The sequence below is a fragment of the Acartia tonsa genome, chromosome 1, assembly GCF_053477335.1.
Source record: "Acartia tonsa isolate MP-2025a chromosome 1, ASM5347733v1, whole genome shotgun sequence".
In the NCBI taxonomy this organism is placed as follows: domain Eukaryota; kingdom Metazoa; phylum Arthropoda; class Copepoda; order Calanoida; family Acartiidae; genus Acartia; species Acartia tonsa.
Window position 1 is genome coordinate 40,865,611 of NC_137260.1, and position 18,147 is coordinate 40,883,757.

Sequence of the window (18,147 nt, forward strand, 5' to 3'; positions counted from 1 at the left end):
ATAATCATGAAAAACAGATTAAATGTTCTAATTTATTAATATAAAATTTAATTTTCTGTTAATAATAATACACTTGATTTTTTATACATAGGTTATTAATGATTGTTCTAATGTAACTGTCAATTGTAAAAAAGTTACTAAATATTAATATAAAATCAGTCAATAATAATAATATAGGCACTCGAGTTAATAGGTACATTGTTTTGTTTTATTCACATGTAAGTTTTATGATAACAATTATATCCAAAAGTAGCACAGTAAACTATTAAATAGTCTAATTTAAAAACAATAAAGTAATAGTTAATTATAGCATTGTATTATAGACAGCCTTCAGCGGATATTAAAATGAAAAATTATACAATTATAACAAGTTTTGTTGTCCACGAAAGGCCGAAGGCCAAGGCTGGCAAAACTGGTATAAAAATAATAATCTATATTTTAAAATGGAAAAATTGCGATTTACGATGCTACACATGATTTTTCTGTATGGCTGAAAACCAGCGGATATTAAGCGGTCTCCAAACCAAAAGTCAAAGTAAAAAAATGCTCAATAACTTCATATTATAGTTTGACTCCTCAATGGACAAACTGAAACAACTATTACATGGTAGCTGTGCTACTGACAAAAAAAAAATCATTTAAAGAATGAATTACTAGAATAAGGTTGTAAATAAATACTAAAGTATTTTAACAAAATAATTTTCAGCATCAAATGCGACTTAATACAATAAGCGTAACAATTTCATTTTAATTCTCTAGTCAGATGTTTACACTTTTTGTTAGAGAAAGGGTTAAGTTTCACGAAGGAGATTTTATTTTAAAAAGTTTAGATACTGTAGTAGAGATCCTATGATTAATCTTATCTACGAAAAGTTAGTATTTCATATTATTAGAAGTTATACTTCATAATTGGGGAACAATCAAGGGTCGAAAGGGATAAGACAATGGCCGATAAATGAATGTACGTACATCGCCAATAATAATAATACAAAAATTACTCCTTCTTTAGATTACAATTAACGGTTAAAACGTTTGGATACTCAACTTAATGAATCAACCACAACAAAATTCAATAATAGTCCCTAAAGTTGTTAAGGTAATGAATAAGAAAACGTTATTTCAAAACTTTAGGGGCTCAAAATGAAAAAATGCATTTATAAGAAGCATATAACAAAATAGTAAGACCCATCCTTAATCATGAAAACTCATTGGTAAAAAGTTATTCTTTGAATTTATACTTAAATTTTTAAATTAATTTTGTATTTAAATACCCTTCGTGAAATCACCCTTGTAATATAAATTAATCTAGATTATTTTCTAGTTGGGGTTGAGGACCCCAGAGGGAAGCCAACACTAATATCAATCCCCTCCGCGGCTGCGTAGGACACCAAACCTCGTTGACCTTGTTCATTTTGGGCATTTTCCTCCATAGGTTGGTGAGTTGATTCATGATGATCCCTGCCTTCCCCACCCATCATAGCACCGCCATGTCCCCCTCCAACTCCCCCACCATGCATGTGGGGAAGGATTAGGCTGACCGTTAGGCTGGGAGGTTGACTAGTTGAGACACCAGAGTCTTGTACTAAAGATGAGGGCTGATTGGAATCCTCCTAAAGAAAATTAATTCCTTCATAAATAATTCCTTCACGAACGAGAGCAAGTGAATTTATGCACCTTCCAGCAGCTAACCTGAGTATATTATTAGTATTGGTGAATATATATACTGGTTTATCCTTAGTATATGGGCTAAAAAAATTAAGTTTCACCCTTGTTTAATATGAAAAAATAAAATGAAATGATAAATAATCAGGTTTACTGCTGGAAGGTGCTTAAAATCACTTGCTCTCTTTCGTTCATAGTAATCTTTTAAATAATCAAAATTACTTTCAATTAACTTTCCACTAACAATTTACACGTAGAATTATTGGACTCCTGCCAATAAAAGAAAAAATCTAACTTTCTCAATTACTGCATAGACGGACATACAAAATGAGGTTTCGAGAATATGCTCATTGTTAATCAGAAACTCATCAGGTGGACATTAAAGTATTTTTGTTCAGGGGTATATGATTTCTATGACCCCCACCCCCCCCCCAAACCGGGAGAAAGAAATTAATAAGGAAATCTTGCGTATTTTTACTTTGAAAGAAATAGAGATGGGTGTGGGGAAAGAAAATCAACTAGGTTAAAATTATATACACCCCTGTTTCTACCATAATAGAAATAAAGACCTTGGATTAAATCACCTGAAAATTAGAGGGCTGAAAAGAAGAGACTGTATTAGTTGTATAACCAGTATCAACTCTGCTCTCAGTATTCATGTTACTATCCTCGTCAGCAAGTGTGGGCAGGGTCAGGCCAACACTATCCTCAGCAATTGTATATTCCGCGCCATTTACACTGCGATTTTCGTTCATTTGCCGAAACTGACGGAATGCATTTACTTCCTGTGTGATCATAGAAAACTTTGGAAATACGTTAAAATCATCTTATATAATGTAATGCATTAGTTTATAAATTCTAATCTATTCTTATCATCCTAATTTTTCGACAGTTTTCTTAAAATTGTATAAAAAATATTGTAACAAAAAAATTGTCCTTGTTGTATTTATAGTTTTCTATGCCTGCGGCGGGGAGCCCCAAATCTCATCGTCGCCAGGAGCATCAGCAGCGGCGGATTCAATCATGCTGCTGCACGGCGGCGAAACAGTTGACACAGTTACAAAGCTGTTTTGGCTCATGGTCATGGAATCATAAAATTCAGCCGAGTTTTTGCGCCGCCATTCTTGCATTTTGTTGCCGCAACCGGCTGCAACGCCGATTGGAATGCTGGATGAGGTTTTGGCGGCGACAGCCGCCGATTCTTGGCTGCCGCCATGCATTGAGGAATCCTGTTGGCCGACTGATTCCGGACTGCTGCTTGATTGAGTGTCCATGTTGATGGTTATGCAAAATTCGCTGGTCTCTGTGATTATCTCTAAAAATAAAAATTAAGATTAAATATTAAGTTATATAGGCAAAAAAAAAACGATTTTAAGAATAACATATAAAATGTTTTTATTGATAGATTCATCTCCCCATGAGGCAGTAGCCTGTATTTTAAATTACAGATCAAAATTATTCAGAAATTTGTGTAAAAAAAGGAAGAATAAAGAAAAGAAAAAAAAAGAAAAGTAGATAAAACAGGAAAGCTAAAATTGGAAATAAAAACAAGGTCCAGGATCTTTCTGTCTATTGGACGGGAGTAGCCCAGCAATAGAGAAATAGCTAAGAATAAATAAAGTCGTCATTCATCGCTTCATATTATTTACATCTTTCCGCGGATATTCAAATTAAAAACTACTTTTGATTTTAAGTTTTTATTTTAATAGGTATTCGAAAAAATTGTCTGCTTCAAATTATTTTTCAGTTTGGCTGAGAACCTGTTGTAATATATCGTATATTAATCGGTTTCGAAACCATATTGATGAAAAGACCTACCTAGTTTATCATGGCGACTACAATTGACATCCTCTGCACTTCCTTTGCTTTGGTCATTATTGACTGCAGTTTTGCCCTTTCTAATTGGAGAAAACATGGGACTTCCAAGCTCAGGTGGGGAATGACTAGTCCTAAAACAAGAGTTGGCATTAATGAAAACTAAGAAAAATACACCTGTATATTATTTTTTTCTGACTTTTTAGAGGCCTCTAGATGCAATTGAGGAGGGGGGAGTTGAATCACAAAAAACATTTTTTTTAATTTAGATTTTTTTAAAGTAAAAAAAAGATTTTTTTTTGGGGGGGGGGACCCAATTTTTTTATTTTAATTTTTTTTTAAATGTAATTAATTTTTTTTTTTTTGGGGGGGGTTAATTTTTTTCTAGGTCCGATTTCTTTTGGGAGAATGGTGGTACCCTGCCCCAAAATTGTTATAAACCTTCCCGGGACCTATGAGAAGCTACCCTGTAAATGAGAACCCGATCGGTTCAGCGAGATCCTTCGGTACAGATACACAAACACACATCCTGTTACTTTATTATAAGAATTTATCTAAGACAAGGAGGACAAATTGAAGTAACAAAGCATAAAAAAAATTGTGGGGCAGAAAAATTAAAACGGACAAAGTGAGTTATAGAGCAGATATTCTTCATGATCATAAGAAGAGGGAATCTTCGCTGAAAATTCAAGCCGTTTATCATGAAAGGGGACTATCCACGAACAAGAGCAAGTGATTCTAAGCACCTTCCAGCATTGATCCATAGTATTTTTTTAGTGAACATACTAGGTTTATATTTGATATTTGGTTTATCGACTAAAAAGTTAGGTTTCACCATAATTTTATATAAAAAAAACTTTGAAATGTAAAGCATTTTTTAAAGCAATATAATCAAATACTTTGCTGAGTTCAAAGGACAAAATAAGATAATACGGCAGAAAAGCATCAAATGTTGTAAATTGCAAAAGTACATTAACCCTTTTTCTAAATATATATTTTAAATCAAAATAATATACTTTTGTGTCAAAGCTTTTAAACAACAGTTTTAAATCATTAAAACATTTGATGATATTGCACCAAACAATGCTTAACATTTCAAAGTTTTTTTTCATATAAAACCATGGTGAAACCTAACTTTTTAGTCGATAATGCAGATATTTAACATAAACCTAGTATATTCACTAGAAAATACTATGGATCAATGCTGGAAGGTGCTTCGAATCCCTTGCTCTTGTTTGTGGATAGTCCCCTTTACGTTTACCCCTAACCATTTCTATCAAACGTATAGACTTTTCATATTATAGAGTAGCCTTGCTTAAAAACTTCAATAGCTTACCATCTGTGTCTACCAGCAGATCCGCATGCCATGGGCCCTCTGAGTGGAGAGCTGCTCCATTGGGCAGAGGTCAGTGCTGAGGTCTTGGCCATCACCGGGGTGCGCATCACTTTGCCCGGGGTCAACACGGCGACTGGCGAACCTGAAAATTATTCACAATTGAATATATATCAGGGGTGTATATTCTGCACAAGATTTATTTTTTTTCCCCTGCTACAAATTTTTTTATTTTTTTCCCCCCTAGTTTTTTCTCACCAAGAAGGGGGGAAAATGGAAAAATATTTAAAGAACTCTATATTTTATTTATTTTATCCCTCCTACCACACATTTTTTTTTGGTTTTTTAACCAAGGAGGGTGGGGAAATGGAAAAAATGTTTACAGTTTTCTTAATTTTTACATTTTTTTCCCTCACACCACTTATTTTTTATTTCCCCCCCCCCCCCCTGAGCAGGGGATCCCATGTAGAATATACACCCCTGATATATATTTAAATCTTTAAGTTACCTTTTAAATATGTTTCATATACCTACCTTATTCAGGGATACAGAATTTATAATATGATGAAAAATTCGGATTATTACTACAATAGGTATAGTAATATTTTTTTTTTTTTTTTGGGGGGGGGGGTATTTATTACTTTAAGCGTCCTTTAGCTCTCTAGATTAAAATTATAATATTGGGTTGTAAGGAAATTTTCAATTTAATTTTTTTTAAGATTGATCTAATTAACACCTCCTTATTTGCTAACATAACTAGAAGCTACCAAAGGCAAAATTATACAAAGGTAGGAAAATCAATGTATTATCCATTGTCCTATCTCTGTATCTTAAAGATTTTCCCCAACATAGAGTGGATAGCAGAAATCGTTCCAAGCATCAATATAAAGCATTTTTAAATGTGCATAAATTGTACAATCTTGCTGTTAGTGAGATTTTAAACAAACCTGTTTCATCCTCTTCATCAGAGGAAGATGGTAGTTGCGAGTCCTCCTCAGCATCACTGAACATATTATTATCAGCATTGAATAGTTTCCTACGGAGTGTTGAGTTGGAGAGATTGTTGGCTCCATCATCATCAATATTCATGATTAGGCCGTATTGACGCAACACATTTTCTACCTTAAACAAACAAATATTAGTGTTTAATATTTATATCCTTATATAAAGGTGACAGAATGTCTTAATATCTAGCTAACTGCTGGACTGATATGGTTCTACTTTTATTGTGACGCTTTTAATATGTTCAAGAAATGTTTACTGTTTACCAAGGAGGGGGGCAAAATGGAAAAAATGTTTTCAGTTTTCTTAATTTTTACATTTTTTTTCCCTCCAACCACTTATTTTTTATTTTTTTCCCCCCCCCCCCCCTGAGCAGGGGATCCCATGCAGAATATACACCCCTGTGTTTACAACTATTTTGCGGGATGGTAAAATGAATTCGCTCTAAGTGCCGATAGTATCTTTTTTTAAGTGGGGCATTATTAAAAACCGTCGACGGCATGTATTAATGAAAAAAGATAAGTTTTAATTTTTGCTTCCATTAGCAATTTATATTCTAGTCTCTAGTTATGTGTTTTAATAGTTCAGAGTTTAGGAATATTATTCGAAGCCGTTTTAGTTAACATTGACATATTGTAAATAAAGGGAGGAGTAGGTTGCGCTAAAAAAAAGGTTGTGAGTTTTAAGTTAAAAACAGTAGTATAACGATAAAAATTTGAGTTAACTTTTAAAATAAATTTTGTCTATAGTTCTTTTCAATAATACACATATTTAGTGAATATTACCGTTCTACTACTATTTTTAAGCCTTAAAACTCACACCTTTACGGATTTTGAGCATAACCTACTCCTCCCTTACTCAAACAAAACAGGGACAAGCAACAAATAAAAATATACTAATAAAACCTTCTTGACATTAACATTTTCTTTAGACTAAAATTACAAATACCTAAATTATTAGCGGGCAATTTACTCATAAACTAGTCAAATTGATAACTAAATTTTTTTCAAAGTGATCAGCATACAAACCCACTATGTTAGAACATTGACAAGATGCGTAAAAATTACATATATATATCGTAAAGAATCTGCACTTATACTATCAACTAAAACTTACTGGAGCTGGAAGAATGGGAGGCAGGGTGAGACATGTTTGTGTCCACTTGGAACATTTGCCAGAATCTGGCTGGGTGTACGAGGCATCCCTGTCAGGACTAGGGTCAAGCTTTAGGGGTCCTGCAGATACCAATAATCAGGCATTAGATTGTCAAGACTTGGGAAAAAAGTATATTTCAGAGTAAAATGTCTATTCCCTACATGGAATGTTTAGTTATAAAAAAGGGATCTTAAAGGATAAGAAAATGGTCGATAAATTGATGTACAATGTACATTCCCAATAATCATACAAAAAATTACCCCTTGTGTAGATTACATTAATGGAGGAAACGTCTGGAAACTCAACATAATAAACCAACCAATCAAAATTCAATAATAGTTTGCAAAGTTGTTGAGCCAATGAAAATGAAAACGTTACTATAAAACTTTGTGGACTTGTGTAAAATAAACAACTCAATGTCCCCTTCCTCGCTGGTTATAATTACACGTGTTCGGTGATATATGAAATTGAACAATATATAATAAATGAAATTTAATTGCCAATACATATAGCAAATTGCTAAACTAAAACGAAATGCATGTTTTCCTGTTGGTGCCAAGTCAGGAGGACTTGTGATATCATGATACGTTGAAAAATATAATTCTATCTGTTCTTGAGTCTTGGATTCTGCTTCTTTCCTACAGTACATTTCTTTAATTATATAAATTCGCAAAAAAAATTGCTAAAAGGCTAGGTAAAGTTTTTTTTCCGATTGTTTTTAAAAAAAAAACCTCTAGCGAGAAAATAAGTTACTGTTAGGACAACTTGTTAAAAAACAAGGATGACAACATCCATAAGTAGCGAAGCACAAAAATCATGGATTGGAATACGTAAAAGTAGGATTAAAGTGTATTTATCAAAATCAGGAATAGATTTATTGGAGAAAATAAACACCTATTTTGTATAATGATGACGGCCAAAATAAATTACATAAAAGATGCTCATAACAATGGGAAAAATTATTTTGATACTGATATCCCAAAAAAGTTTTAAAATTGGACCAAAAACACCAAAGATATTGGGAAATATGTCAAACATATAATAGCCAAAAACCTGATATAATGCAAAATTTAAAAATAGCCAATAACCTGCAAAAAGGCAGTCTGACCGTCATGGTTGTTTTCTTTAAACGACAAGAAATTGATTTTTTGATATCTATAACTGAAAAATTTTTGGAAATCGGACCATAAACACTGCAGTAAACACCAAAGGTATGGAGAAAAATGTGAAAATACAAAAATAGCCTAAAACCTGCTTAAAGGCAGCCTGACCGTCATAGTTGTTTTCATTAAACGACAGGAAATTTAATTTTGATTTATATATCTGAAAAAATTTTGGAAATCGGACCGTAAACACCAAAGATACGGAGAAAAATGTGAAAAATACAAAAATAACCTAAAACCTGCTAAAAAGCGGTCCGACCCCCATTGATGTTTTATAGTTAATTGTGCTCTTTAATAATGGGAATGTTGTCAAAAACTTTCAGCCTTTTATCTTTTATATGACCGAGAAAATTACATTTCCCCCAAACTAAGACAGACGGACATTTCAAATTATGGAGTAGCTTCGCTACTAATAAGGTTACTACTATTTCTCATCAGATTTTATACCAATGTATTTTTGATACCTAATAACTTTATTTACCTACCTAAAATATCTGTGATAAATAGTCTGCTTTTTAGGTGAATCCTCGCTAATTTGTGCCGGGTAGAGCTCTGCCTGTTGCTCGATGCTCCAGAACTGGTCATTGACAGTTGTTTCCTGGCAATACAGATAACATAAAGACATACTTTCTAAATCAGCAAAAGGAGAGTACGAAAGGTAATTTCCTGTTATCTCATAATGGGTTGAAACATTTTATAGATCATGATATCATATATATATATATTTAATATATATTATATAAATATACGTAAGTGCAATTCTTTTTATTTCGTTCGCATTATGCGTCCGCTTTAGATTGAAGCTTATCATAGGATAAAGCTTTTCTTGGGTAAATTATTTTGTTTAAAAATTTCTTTCCTCATAGTAATTTGAAGCATATGACAAACCACATAATAACTTAGCTATGATTAGTTGAATTTCTAAAAATTATATCGTTGAAAAATTTCGTCGCCCGTATCTCGTATATAACAAAAAGTAAACAATGTTTTCTGTCAACAAAAAAAACACTTTTTATGTTTGACGAAAAATCGGGTCAGACGGACCATCTAAATGTATTATGTCTATTTTCCTGGCTGGAGGGGGATTGTACCACCGCAAACACACTCGGGGACATAGTGGGCAGGTGCAGCTGCTCTGCCGTGTCGTGCGATTCAAATGGATTATATCTGAAAATGGATTTATGATATACATAAATATTATGACAGGGGAAAAAATGTCGTTCATTTGGGTTGCCAACAGCATAACATAAAACTCATTTATTGGTCAGTAGGTTCATCCAGTAGGAGGGGAGGTGAAGGGGTTGATAGGAAGTATTGTTATTTTAGCCCGCTGCAAGGTTTAGTTCATTAGAGAACATGAAAATATGGTGTAACATCCAAGTAATAATATATCCATTTATCTAAATATTGATGTATGGTTTAATTTGAAAACATCTAACTGTTTATAAGGGATTTATAAGTTATAGTGGTATTTTTTGGTAGGGATCTATAGGAATAAGACAATGGCCAATAAATTGATGTACATCACCAATGATGATAAACAAAATTACCCCTTGTGTAGATTACAATTCGTGATATTCTAATTTCAACTTCGAAGCGTGATTTTATAATTAAGTAGTTAAAAGTATCCCTTCAACTTGTGACTTTATGACATGAAAATGTTAAAAGGGAACAACCTTATTCCACTCCTGGAAGACCAGGCACTGCTGGAACCAGGAGTACCCGTACTGTTGCTCCCACCAGGAGTTGATAATAAGCCACGCCCAGGTGTGCTTGTCCCTCGGCTAGGAGTACTTGCTCCCCTAGAAAAAAAATCAATCTTTAAAAAAAAATTTTATGTGAAGAAAAAACCTATCAACTGCTTAATATTTTTTTTAATATCACCTAGGTATTAAAAATATATTTGTTAATAAAAAAATCCACTGAAATTGTAACAGATATGAAAAGATTGAGAGACATTACCTGCTAGAACCGGAACTGGGTGTTTTTAGCGAAGTAGTTGAAGAAAGTGTGTGGACATAGCGAAGACTTCCAGATGCTTCATGAGAAGAAGATCCTTGTCGGTTACTTGATCCTTTTCAACAAATTAATTTTAATTTTTGTTCAATAAAGGTCGTGGAAATCCTAGATTTTAACCTAAGGAGGGAGAAAAAATGAAAAGTGAACTCTATTTTTTCCCCACCTCCCATATATTTTTTAATCCCCCCCCCCTTACCCCCTTTAGCAGTGGATCCCATGCAGAATATACACCCCAGGGAAAATAGGTAGTATCACACAAAGTACACTAGTAACCATTCTCCCCCCCCCCCCCCCCCAAGAACGTATTTTTTTTGTGGTTTCATATGTTAAAAGGGAGTAGGTAATTTTTTGTATCTTTTGAAAGTTTATTTGGGGTAAAATGAAGTGTTTACAAGTTTCAGGGGTTAATAAGTATTTTCTTTATGGCTTAAATTGTATGAAAATTCTTCGCCATCCTATTTAATTGTAAATAACTAACGCTTATTTAAAAAGTTCTTAATAAGAGGCAGCCAGAAAATAAAAATATACACCTGAACTTGGCGTGTTGGCAGAACTACTTGGGTCAAACACATCTCTGCGTTTTGGTGTTCTATATCTGTCCTATAAAGTTATATTAGTTATTTTTCACATTGTATTACAGAAACCTTTTTTGCGGATAATAAAATGAAAAATTACAAGATTAAAACCAGTTTGAATAGCCCCAAGGGACCGAATGCCAGATAAACAAAACTGGTATTAATTTCATTTCTTTTATTTCAATATTCGTAGGAAATTGTCTATCATTCGATGCTATACGTGAATTTTCATTAGCAGGGTACTTGGAGTGAAAGTTTCAAAAGAGATAGTTGCATGAAGTGCATTTAATAAGTTTGATTGCAAGCATAAGTTCTAACAATTATAATTTTGTATTGAAATAAATAGCACTCAATTAGGCACCACCAAAAAAGTAATCATGCTGTTTTTATGAAAACAGGACAGCCATTTATGTTGCATATATAAAAAAAATCCAAGTAATAAGAATTACCTGTGGGGAGGTTGAAACATTCTGTGTGGAATTTGTCAAGGCACTAATAGCACTAAAATATATCTTAGAGTTAGTCAATAAAAAACATCAGGGATTTTAAATATACGACAATGGATAATAAATTGATATACATCCAGGGGTGTATATTCTGCACAAGATTTATTTTTTTTCCCCTGCTACAAAATTTTTTATTTTTTTTCCCCCCTAGATTTTTCTAAAAAAGTAGGGGGGGAAATGGAAAAATATTTAAAGAAATCTATATTTTATTTATTTTATCCCTCCTACCACACATTTTTTTAGTTTTTTTAACCAAGGAGGGGGGCGAAATGGAAAAAATGTTTTCAGTTTTCTTAATATTTACATTTTTTTCCCCTCCAAACACTTATTTTTTATTTTTAACCCCCCCCTCCTGAGCCGGGGATCCCATGCAGAATATACACCCCTGTATACATCCAAAATGATGATATTCAAATTGACCACTTTAGTAGATAAAAATTTTTGGACATTTCAAGTTTTGAACAACCTAAACACCTATCCTATTTTAGTGCCCAGAATAAGACAACATGGCTATAATTTTACTTACAATGCCCTTGGGCCTTTCCTCCTTGTGAAAATGCATTTTGTAATAAATATACCTACCCATTACCTATTCAAACAGTGACAGGGGTGTATATTCTGCTTGGGATCACCTGCTTAGGTAGGTGGGTGGGTGGGTGTACCGGGGGGGGGGATGAGGGAATTGAAATTAAAAATATGTTGGGCGTGGAAAAAAAAGAAATGAGTAAATTGAGCCATATTTATAATGTATTTAATAAAATAAAGAAAAAAAACTATTAGTAACTGAATGCATTTAGGGAAGGGAAAGGCTACTTCATTTATTATTTCATTTTTCCCCCTCCTTACGGAAAAAAATATGGAGGGGGGTAGTTAAATGAAATTTTTTTTTTTTTTGCTGGGGAAAATAAACCTTGTGTTTTGATTATTAGGTACCAACCTACTAAATATTTATAAAATTGATCTCAAATCACGGATACCTACCTAAGATTATGTGTACTGAAGAGAACTGGTCTCAAGCGTTCAGGGGTTCCTTGGTTAGACTGAAATAAATATATTTATTTAATCACAGGTATAAGGATAAATCTAAAATAATATTTGGGGGGCCAATGGAGAGGTCGTCAATTTTACGATGTGTTGCCCCCCAGCGACAGCTGAAAACCACGTATAGGTTTCGTGATTTATTCCCGAATTAATTTCGTTATTGGTAAAAGCTGTTTTAATCATATAGAAAAAAATTACTTTATCAATGGCGCTTTATTAGAAGATATTCAGTAACAGATTAAATATTAATATATATTAATTCTATACCTAATATAAAGTAATAAAGATTTCTGAAGTTAAAGATCTCGGAAACAGCTGGTCCAAAATGATTGTTATTTTCAGGGAAGCATTATAAATATCGTATGATGGTTTATAGCTATTTTCTCACCTCCGTTTCCATCCCCTAAAGGGGCGAAGCAACTAGTTTTGTATAAAAAGATTATAAGAAGGCATCTCTTAATGACAGAAAATAGAGCGGCTAGGAAAATCGTGGGATCATAAGAGGTTAGGTAAACAGCTCAGCTAGAATAATTGTACGTACACAGTAACAGACGGACGTGCTAAAACCAAACCGTAAACCTAAAGTAGCTGCGCTTCCAAAAAGATAGACTGTAACGCCACCTGTTGAACAGCTAATGTACTAGACAGTGTGTCCGGGGATAAAAATTCTGATTCGTCCACAGATTTTTCTTTACTCGAACTTGCAGTCAAAAATCTATGAAAAATAAAATAATTTTATTCAAAAAGTTAGTCCCATTGATTGTGTGCTATTTACTGAAATTGGTTTTAAACACAATATATTTTATTTAAGTATAAAATTGAATTCTAACCTTAAATACTCCATAGTCTTACATAAATTATAACATCAAACTTTAACTTATCCTTATATAAAAGTAACAGGATGTCTTTGTGTGGCTAAGGATCTCGCTAACCGCTGGACCGATATGGTTCTCTAATGCAGTACAGCTTTCATAGGTTCAGCGAAGGATTAAACCAACCAACCCGTGAGAAATCACCCTTAAGCAAACGAAACCCCACAAGAAAAATATTTACTGCTTTTTAAAACTAAAATCTTATGTAAAGCGTCGACTAACCCCCTTACCTTAGTTGCCCCTAGAGACGGAGGCCGATAGAGGAAAATGAAATAGCTAACCTAAAGTAATGAGTTATACTAATGTTGACTATAGTTTGCACTGTATCACTAATATTATGAAGCCTAGTATACATTGAAGCTAGGTTTCCTTAAAGTATTCAATGCTCCACTAGGTAACTTTTACAATTTAAATGAACTAATACAAAAGTACTAAGCTCTACCTAACCAAATCTAGTTCGAATAAGTACAGCAATTTCAACATAGTACAAATCAAGAAATTTTCTGTAATATCAGGATATGGTTGGTAATGAACAGTTGACCCAAGGTAGGTAAGATTTTGGGGACTAGTTAACAACAGGCCCATGTCCCCTTCCAATGTGCTCAGAAGTAGAACAAGATTTTCAAGTCTTTCAGCTTATAACTACACATTGTAAAATCCTCTTAATAAAACCTACTTACAAAGATCATTAAAAAACATCTGGACTAAAAATGAGAGGTTTAAACGCCTTTTTTTTAAATCAACCATTTAAAGGGGGGGGGGGGGAAGGGGGGTTGTACACTTAAAGGAAATGAAAATTCAGTATCAATTTTTGCCCTCGACGTTTGGGCTTGTTTTTATAGTTATCAAATTCTTTTTGTTAACTCTTTTATTATTAGATCTACCTGTAAAACTTTGAAAATTAAATTTTGAGACTTTCCATCTAGGGGCTAGTGGGGCAACAAACCCCTCCAAACACTAAAATTTTCAATACTGAACTTATTTTTAAAGATATCGAGCTGACTTTTTTATTGGAAACTATTTTCACATAACTGAAAAAAGTAGTAAATACAGATTTCATTTACGGACTATCCTTCTAGGGGCTTTTGGGGTAAAACAACCCCCGCAAATAAAAAGGGGGGGGGGGGCGAAAATGACACTTTTTAAAACCAAAATTAAAAGTCAACAAAGGAACTCAACTAAAAAAAGAGTTACAGGTCTGAGATTTTGTATGGCAGTTGCTTTATAGGGGTACAATATGGAACTGTGAAGAAACGGCGGCGCAACCGCCGAAAACCGCCGTTTCCAACCGAAATTTGTTTTGCCTTTTCTCGGCGGTTGCGCCGCCGTTTCTTCACAGTTCCATATTGTACTCATATAAAGCAACTGCCATGCAAAATGTCAGACCTGTAACTCTTTTTTTAGTTAAGTTCCTATGACTTTTAGTTTTGGTTTCAAAAAGTGTCACTTTCGCCCCCCCCCCCCTTTTTTTGAGCTTACAAGCCCCTAAACGTAAAGTGCAAAAATGAAATATGGAGTGGCTAATCAAATCAACTCATTAATGTAATAAAAGGTTCCTTTTAAAAAATCAGCTCATACATTAAAATTTTAAGCAGGGGTGTATATTCTACATGGGATCACCTGATCAGGGGGGGGGGGGGGGGGGGGGAAATAAAAATAAGTGGTTGGAGGGAAAAAAAATTAAGAAAACTGAAAACATTTTTTCCATTTCCCCCCCCCCCCCTCCTTGGTGAAAAAACTTTAAAAATGTGTGGTAGGAGGAATAAAATAAATAAAATATAGAGTTCTTTAAATATTTCTCCATTTTCCCCCTACTTAGTGAGTAAAAACTAGGGGGGGGGGGGGGGGGGAAAGAAAAATGAAAAATTTTGTAGCAGGGGAAAAAAATAAATCTTGTGCAGAATATACACCCCTGATTTTAAGAGTTAAGGGTGGGGTCTTTTGCCCCACTAGCCCCCAGAAGGAAAGTCCCAAAATTTATTTTACAGATATCCAATCGTTTAAGAGTTTACACAAAAAATTAGGTTGATGACTATAAAAACAAGCTCAAACGTCCAGAGCAAAGTTTGATACCAACTGAATTTTTATTAACTATAAGTGTACAGACCCCCCCCCCCCCCCCTATTCTCTTAATTCAGTTTCTATTTTATGTTAGCTAATCTAGTAATACTCGTAGGGGTTAGTTTAACACTCCAGGGCACACGAAATACCTTTTATCCCTTATCTTGGTTAACACAGGATAGTTTTCCTTTTCATTGGCAGCAATTTTGCCAGGCGATTTCAAGGGTCGGCCGCCATTTGACTCGTGTAGCAAGCGCAGTAAAGGAAGTGGCTTTTGCGAAAAGCTTCGGCTATCATCAGCATAATCTGAATCTCCCATTATAATATATATGTATATTAGTCTAAATTTTAAAATATCATCTGAAACAAAACACAAGTACAAGTCAAAATAATAGGTACAAAATGCAAGGTACAAACAAGCAAAGAGAATGACAATGTTTTCATATTTATTATTTTCATGATATTTTAATATAATACATTTACAAAATGGAACAAATTATAAAGTAAATTGAGTACGAGGTTTATTGATCCAAGTTAGTATAATCAAAAAAAATTCCAGTAAGCGTTGAAAAAAAAAGTTGTTTATTCCCGTACAATCCTCGTTCATATTTGTACAGGTGAGTTGTCCCCTTGGTGGCCAAATTATTGGGAAAGTAAATTTTCAAAATGGAGACGCCAGATAAAATATAAACAGGGGAAATCTACACAAAATTTTCACTTTTCAAATATTCAAATCAAATCCCAGCCATCACTATTTTCATATTTTAACCATCAATTGTTTTTCTTAACCCTCCATGAAAAGCTCAATATAGCGATGCTGCATATTTTGCTTGTTCTTTTGCATGGCCTTCTTAGCGTCCCCGTCGGAGGCAAATGTGACAAAAGCATCCCCTGATGGCCTTCCCTCGTGGTTGTACCTGATCTGGATGTCAATGGGGTCGGCTACCGAGCTGAACCACTCGGCAATCTCGTTCTCCGACACCCTAAAGGGCAAACCGCGCACCTTGATGGTAACACCACTTGGTCTTCCGCCACCGTATCCTCCATAACCACCAGGCCCGCCGTAACCGCCAGGTCCACCGCCGTACCCGCCCCTCATGCCACCATATCCACCCCGGGGCCCACCATAACCCATTCTATCATAGGGGCCCGGTCGCATTCCCATACCACCGCCACGCATGGGGCCACCCGGTCGCCCACCCATACCCCCACGAGCGCCGGGGAAGGCCATGCTTTGCTGGGCCATTTTGGCCTCGTCCATACTAGAGGGGAACACCTCAATATACCTATGTCCCATACTAGCTTTATTCTTTTCTAAAGCTTTCACTGCACTGGCGGCAGTTGTAAACTGCACAAAACATTCACCCTTGGGTCTCCCTTGAAAGTCAAAGAGCATGAGAACCCCGTTATCCTCAATTTCCAGCCCTTCAAAAAAGTCGGCCACGTCATTTTTGTTTGAGCCAAAAGGAAGTCCCCTTAGCTTAACAACACCATCATCCTCACCTCCTGGCCGACCTCCCTTAGCTGCGTTACCCTTTTCCAGATCCCGGTCCATTTCTTCCTTGGACGCCTCGAAAACTTCGATATAGCGCCTACCCATCTTCTCCCGATCCTTTGCTAGCGCAGCGCTTACGTCGTCCTGGGACTCAACCTCGACGTAAACGGTCCCCGACGGACGGCCCTCGTAAGACATGACCATGTGAACCCCTTCTTCCCCGCCGACAACAGTGGAGGTGTTGAAAAATTCGACAACCTCCGCCTGTGTGGCAGCCCATGGCAATCCCCGAGCTTTAATGATCTTGGACATTTTTAATTATTTTCCTCCACTTGAAATTTCCCTGAAAGCAAAATCCATTTAACAAAAAGTTTAAGAATAATAATTTATATATTTTGTTAAGAAATAAACCCTTAGGAATAATTTTCTCGTTAAGACAAAAAAAGCAATGTAATCCTTTAAAATTTTAGAAAGTTTCAGAAAGAAGAAGTTTGTTTTACAGTAAAATTGTATAATAAAAATAGTATAGAATTTAAGGGAAGGGGGGAAAAGCCTAAGACACTACCACGACTTCGATATTAATATAGCAGTACTTAAGTTTTCAACCATCTCAAGATCTAAGTTTAGCTTCCAAATAAAGAGAATTCGATCGGTCTTAAGGATAGCAAGATCTTGACGGACAAACGAACATCCTTAAAACTACAGTGTAGGATTAATAAAGAAAATATCGTGATAAAATGAAAAAATACAATATGATCTTGGTAAGACATAATAAACAGTAACGAAAAATTGGCTAAAACTACAAACTACCAACAAATAAAAGAAATTTCCCTTATAAAACAGTTATCAAAAGAGAAATCGATTTGCCGGTTCAACAGCTACATACCATAACTGGTATTTAGGCGATAAAAAAATACTAAAATCAATAATAAATATTTCTAGGCTATTCTTTTATATGAAATAAACAAAAATAATGCTGAAAATACCTTAAAATAAGATTTAAATTTAAAATAATAAAAATTTCACCTGCCTAAAGTTTTCCCGTTGCGGCGTAACTAAACAGAGTTACCAACTTTTATTTCTACTTCTTATATTTTTTATAAAATTAAATATAAATTTTTTCTTGTTGCTTTATAGCTTCTCTTTAAAAAGAACTTACAAATTAAAGCCTTTTGTCGAAGAATAGACGAAAATTAGAATAAAAATAACTAAAACTAAAAACAACAAACAAAACTTTGCTAACTCTGATTTTTGAGAAATGTTTGCGGATCGATATTTACTAAAGTCGTCTTTGTAAAGAAATTTTCTTTAAAAAACGGCCAAAAAGACATTTTAGATCAATAAAAAGATAAATTAAATTAAATTATTAAATGTCAATTTTTACCCTTTAGGTCGTTTTAATGTATTTTTTATTGATATCTTTCATTTAATAATTTTTTAATTGCGCA

The 18,147-nt window shown here is 34.3% G+C and overlaps 2 protein-coding genes across 3 annotated transcripts; both read right to left on the minus strand.

Annotated features, from left to right (window-relative positions):
- Window positions 1-1,271: 1,271 nt before the first annotated feature.
- Window positions 1,272-15,528, minus strand: bora (aurora kinase A activator-like protein bora). The gene is made up of 17 exons (XM_080161650.1): window positions 15,354-15,528; window positions 12,893-12,986; window positions 12,212-12,270; window positions 11,174-11,225; window positions 10,680-10,749; window positions 10,093-10,204; window positions 9,807-9,932; window positions 9,197-9,297; window positions 8,616-8,724; window positions 7,512-7,605; window positions 6,929-7,045; window positions 5,758-5,932; window positions 4,814-4,955; window positions 3,481-3,611; window positions 2,625-2,977; window positions 2,247-2,447; window positions 1,272-1,610 (listed from the first exon to the last, which is right to left on the minus strand). Exons 1-17 carry the CDS (start codon window positions 15,521-15,523, stop codon window positions 1,311-1,313), a joined length of 2,406 nt encoding a protein of 801 aa, XP_080017776.1. The 5' UTR covers window positions 15,524-15,528; the 3' UTR covers window positions 1,272-1,310.
- A 105-nt stretch (window positions 15,529-15,633) lies between these two features.
- LOC145319548 (heterogeneous nuclear ribonucleoprotein H-like) lies at window positions 15,634-17,986 on the minus strand. 2 transcript variants are annotated; one of them, XM_080161742.1, is made up of 2 exons: window positions 17,726-17,986; window positions 15,634-17,042 (listed from the first exon to the last, which is right to left on the minus strand). In XM_080161742.1, the coding sequence occupies exon 2, from the start codon at window positions 17,009-17,011 to the stop codon at window positions 15,989-15,991; it is 1,023 nt and encodes a 340-aa protein (XP_080017868.1). In that variant the 5' UTR covers window positions 17,012-17,042; window positions 17,726-17,986; the 3' UTR covers window positions 15,634-15,988. The 2 variants fall into 2 exon arrangements, with proteins under 2 accessions (XP_080017868.1, XP_080017878.1); XM_080161752.1 differs by having other exon boundaries at window positions 17,730-17,872.
- Between the last annotated feature and the right edge of the window lie 161 nt (window positions 17,987-18,147).

Excerpts from the sequence above, each read along its gene's own strand:
- bora (XM_080161650.1), bottom strand. The coding sequence starts at position 15,523 with ATGGGAGATTCAGATTATGCTGATGATAGCCGAAGCTTTTCGCAAAAG. Across the intron at positions 12,271-12,892 it reads GTACATTAGCTGTTCAACAG|TCTAACCAAGGAACCCCTGA; the intron begins GTGGCGTTACAG and ends TATTTATTTCAG. Across the intron at positions 9,298-9,806 it reads TCTTCCAGGAGTGGAATAAG|ATATAATCCATTTGAATCGC; the intron begins GTTGTTCCCTTT and ends ATCCATTTTCAG.
- LOC145319548 (XM_080161742.1), bottom strand. The coding sequence starts at position 17,011 with ATGTCCAAGATCATTAAAGCTCGGGGATTGCCATGGGCTGCCACACAG.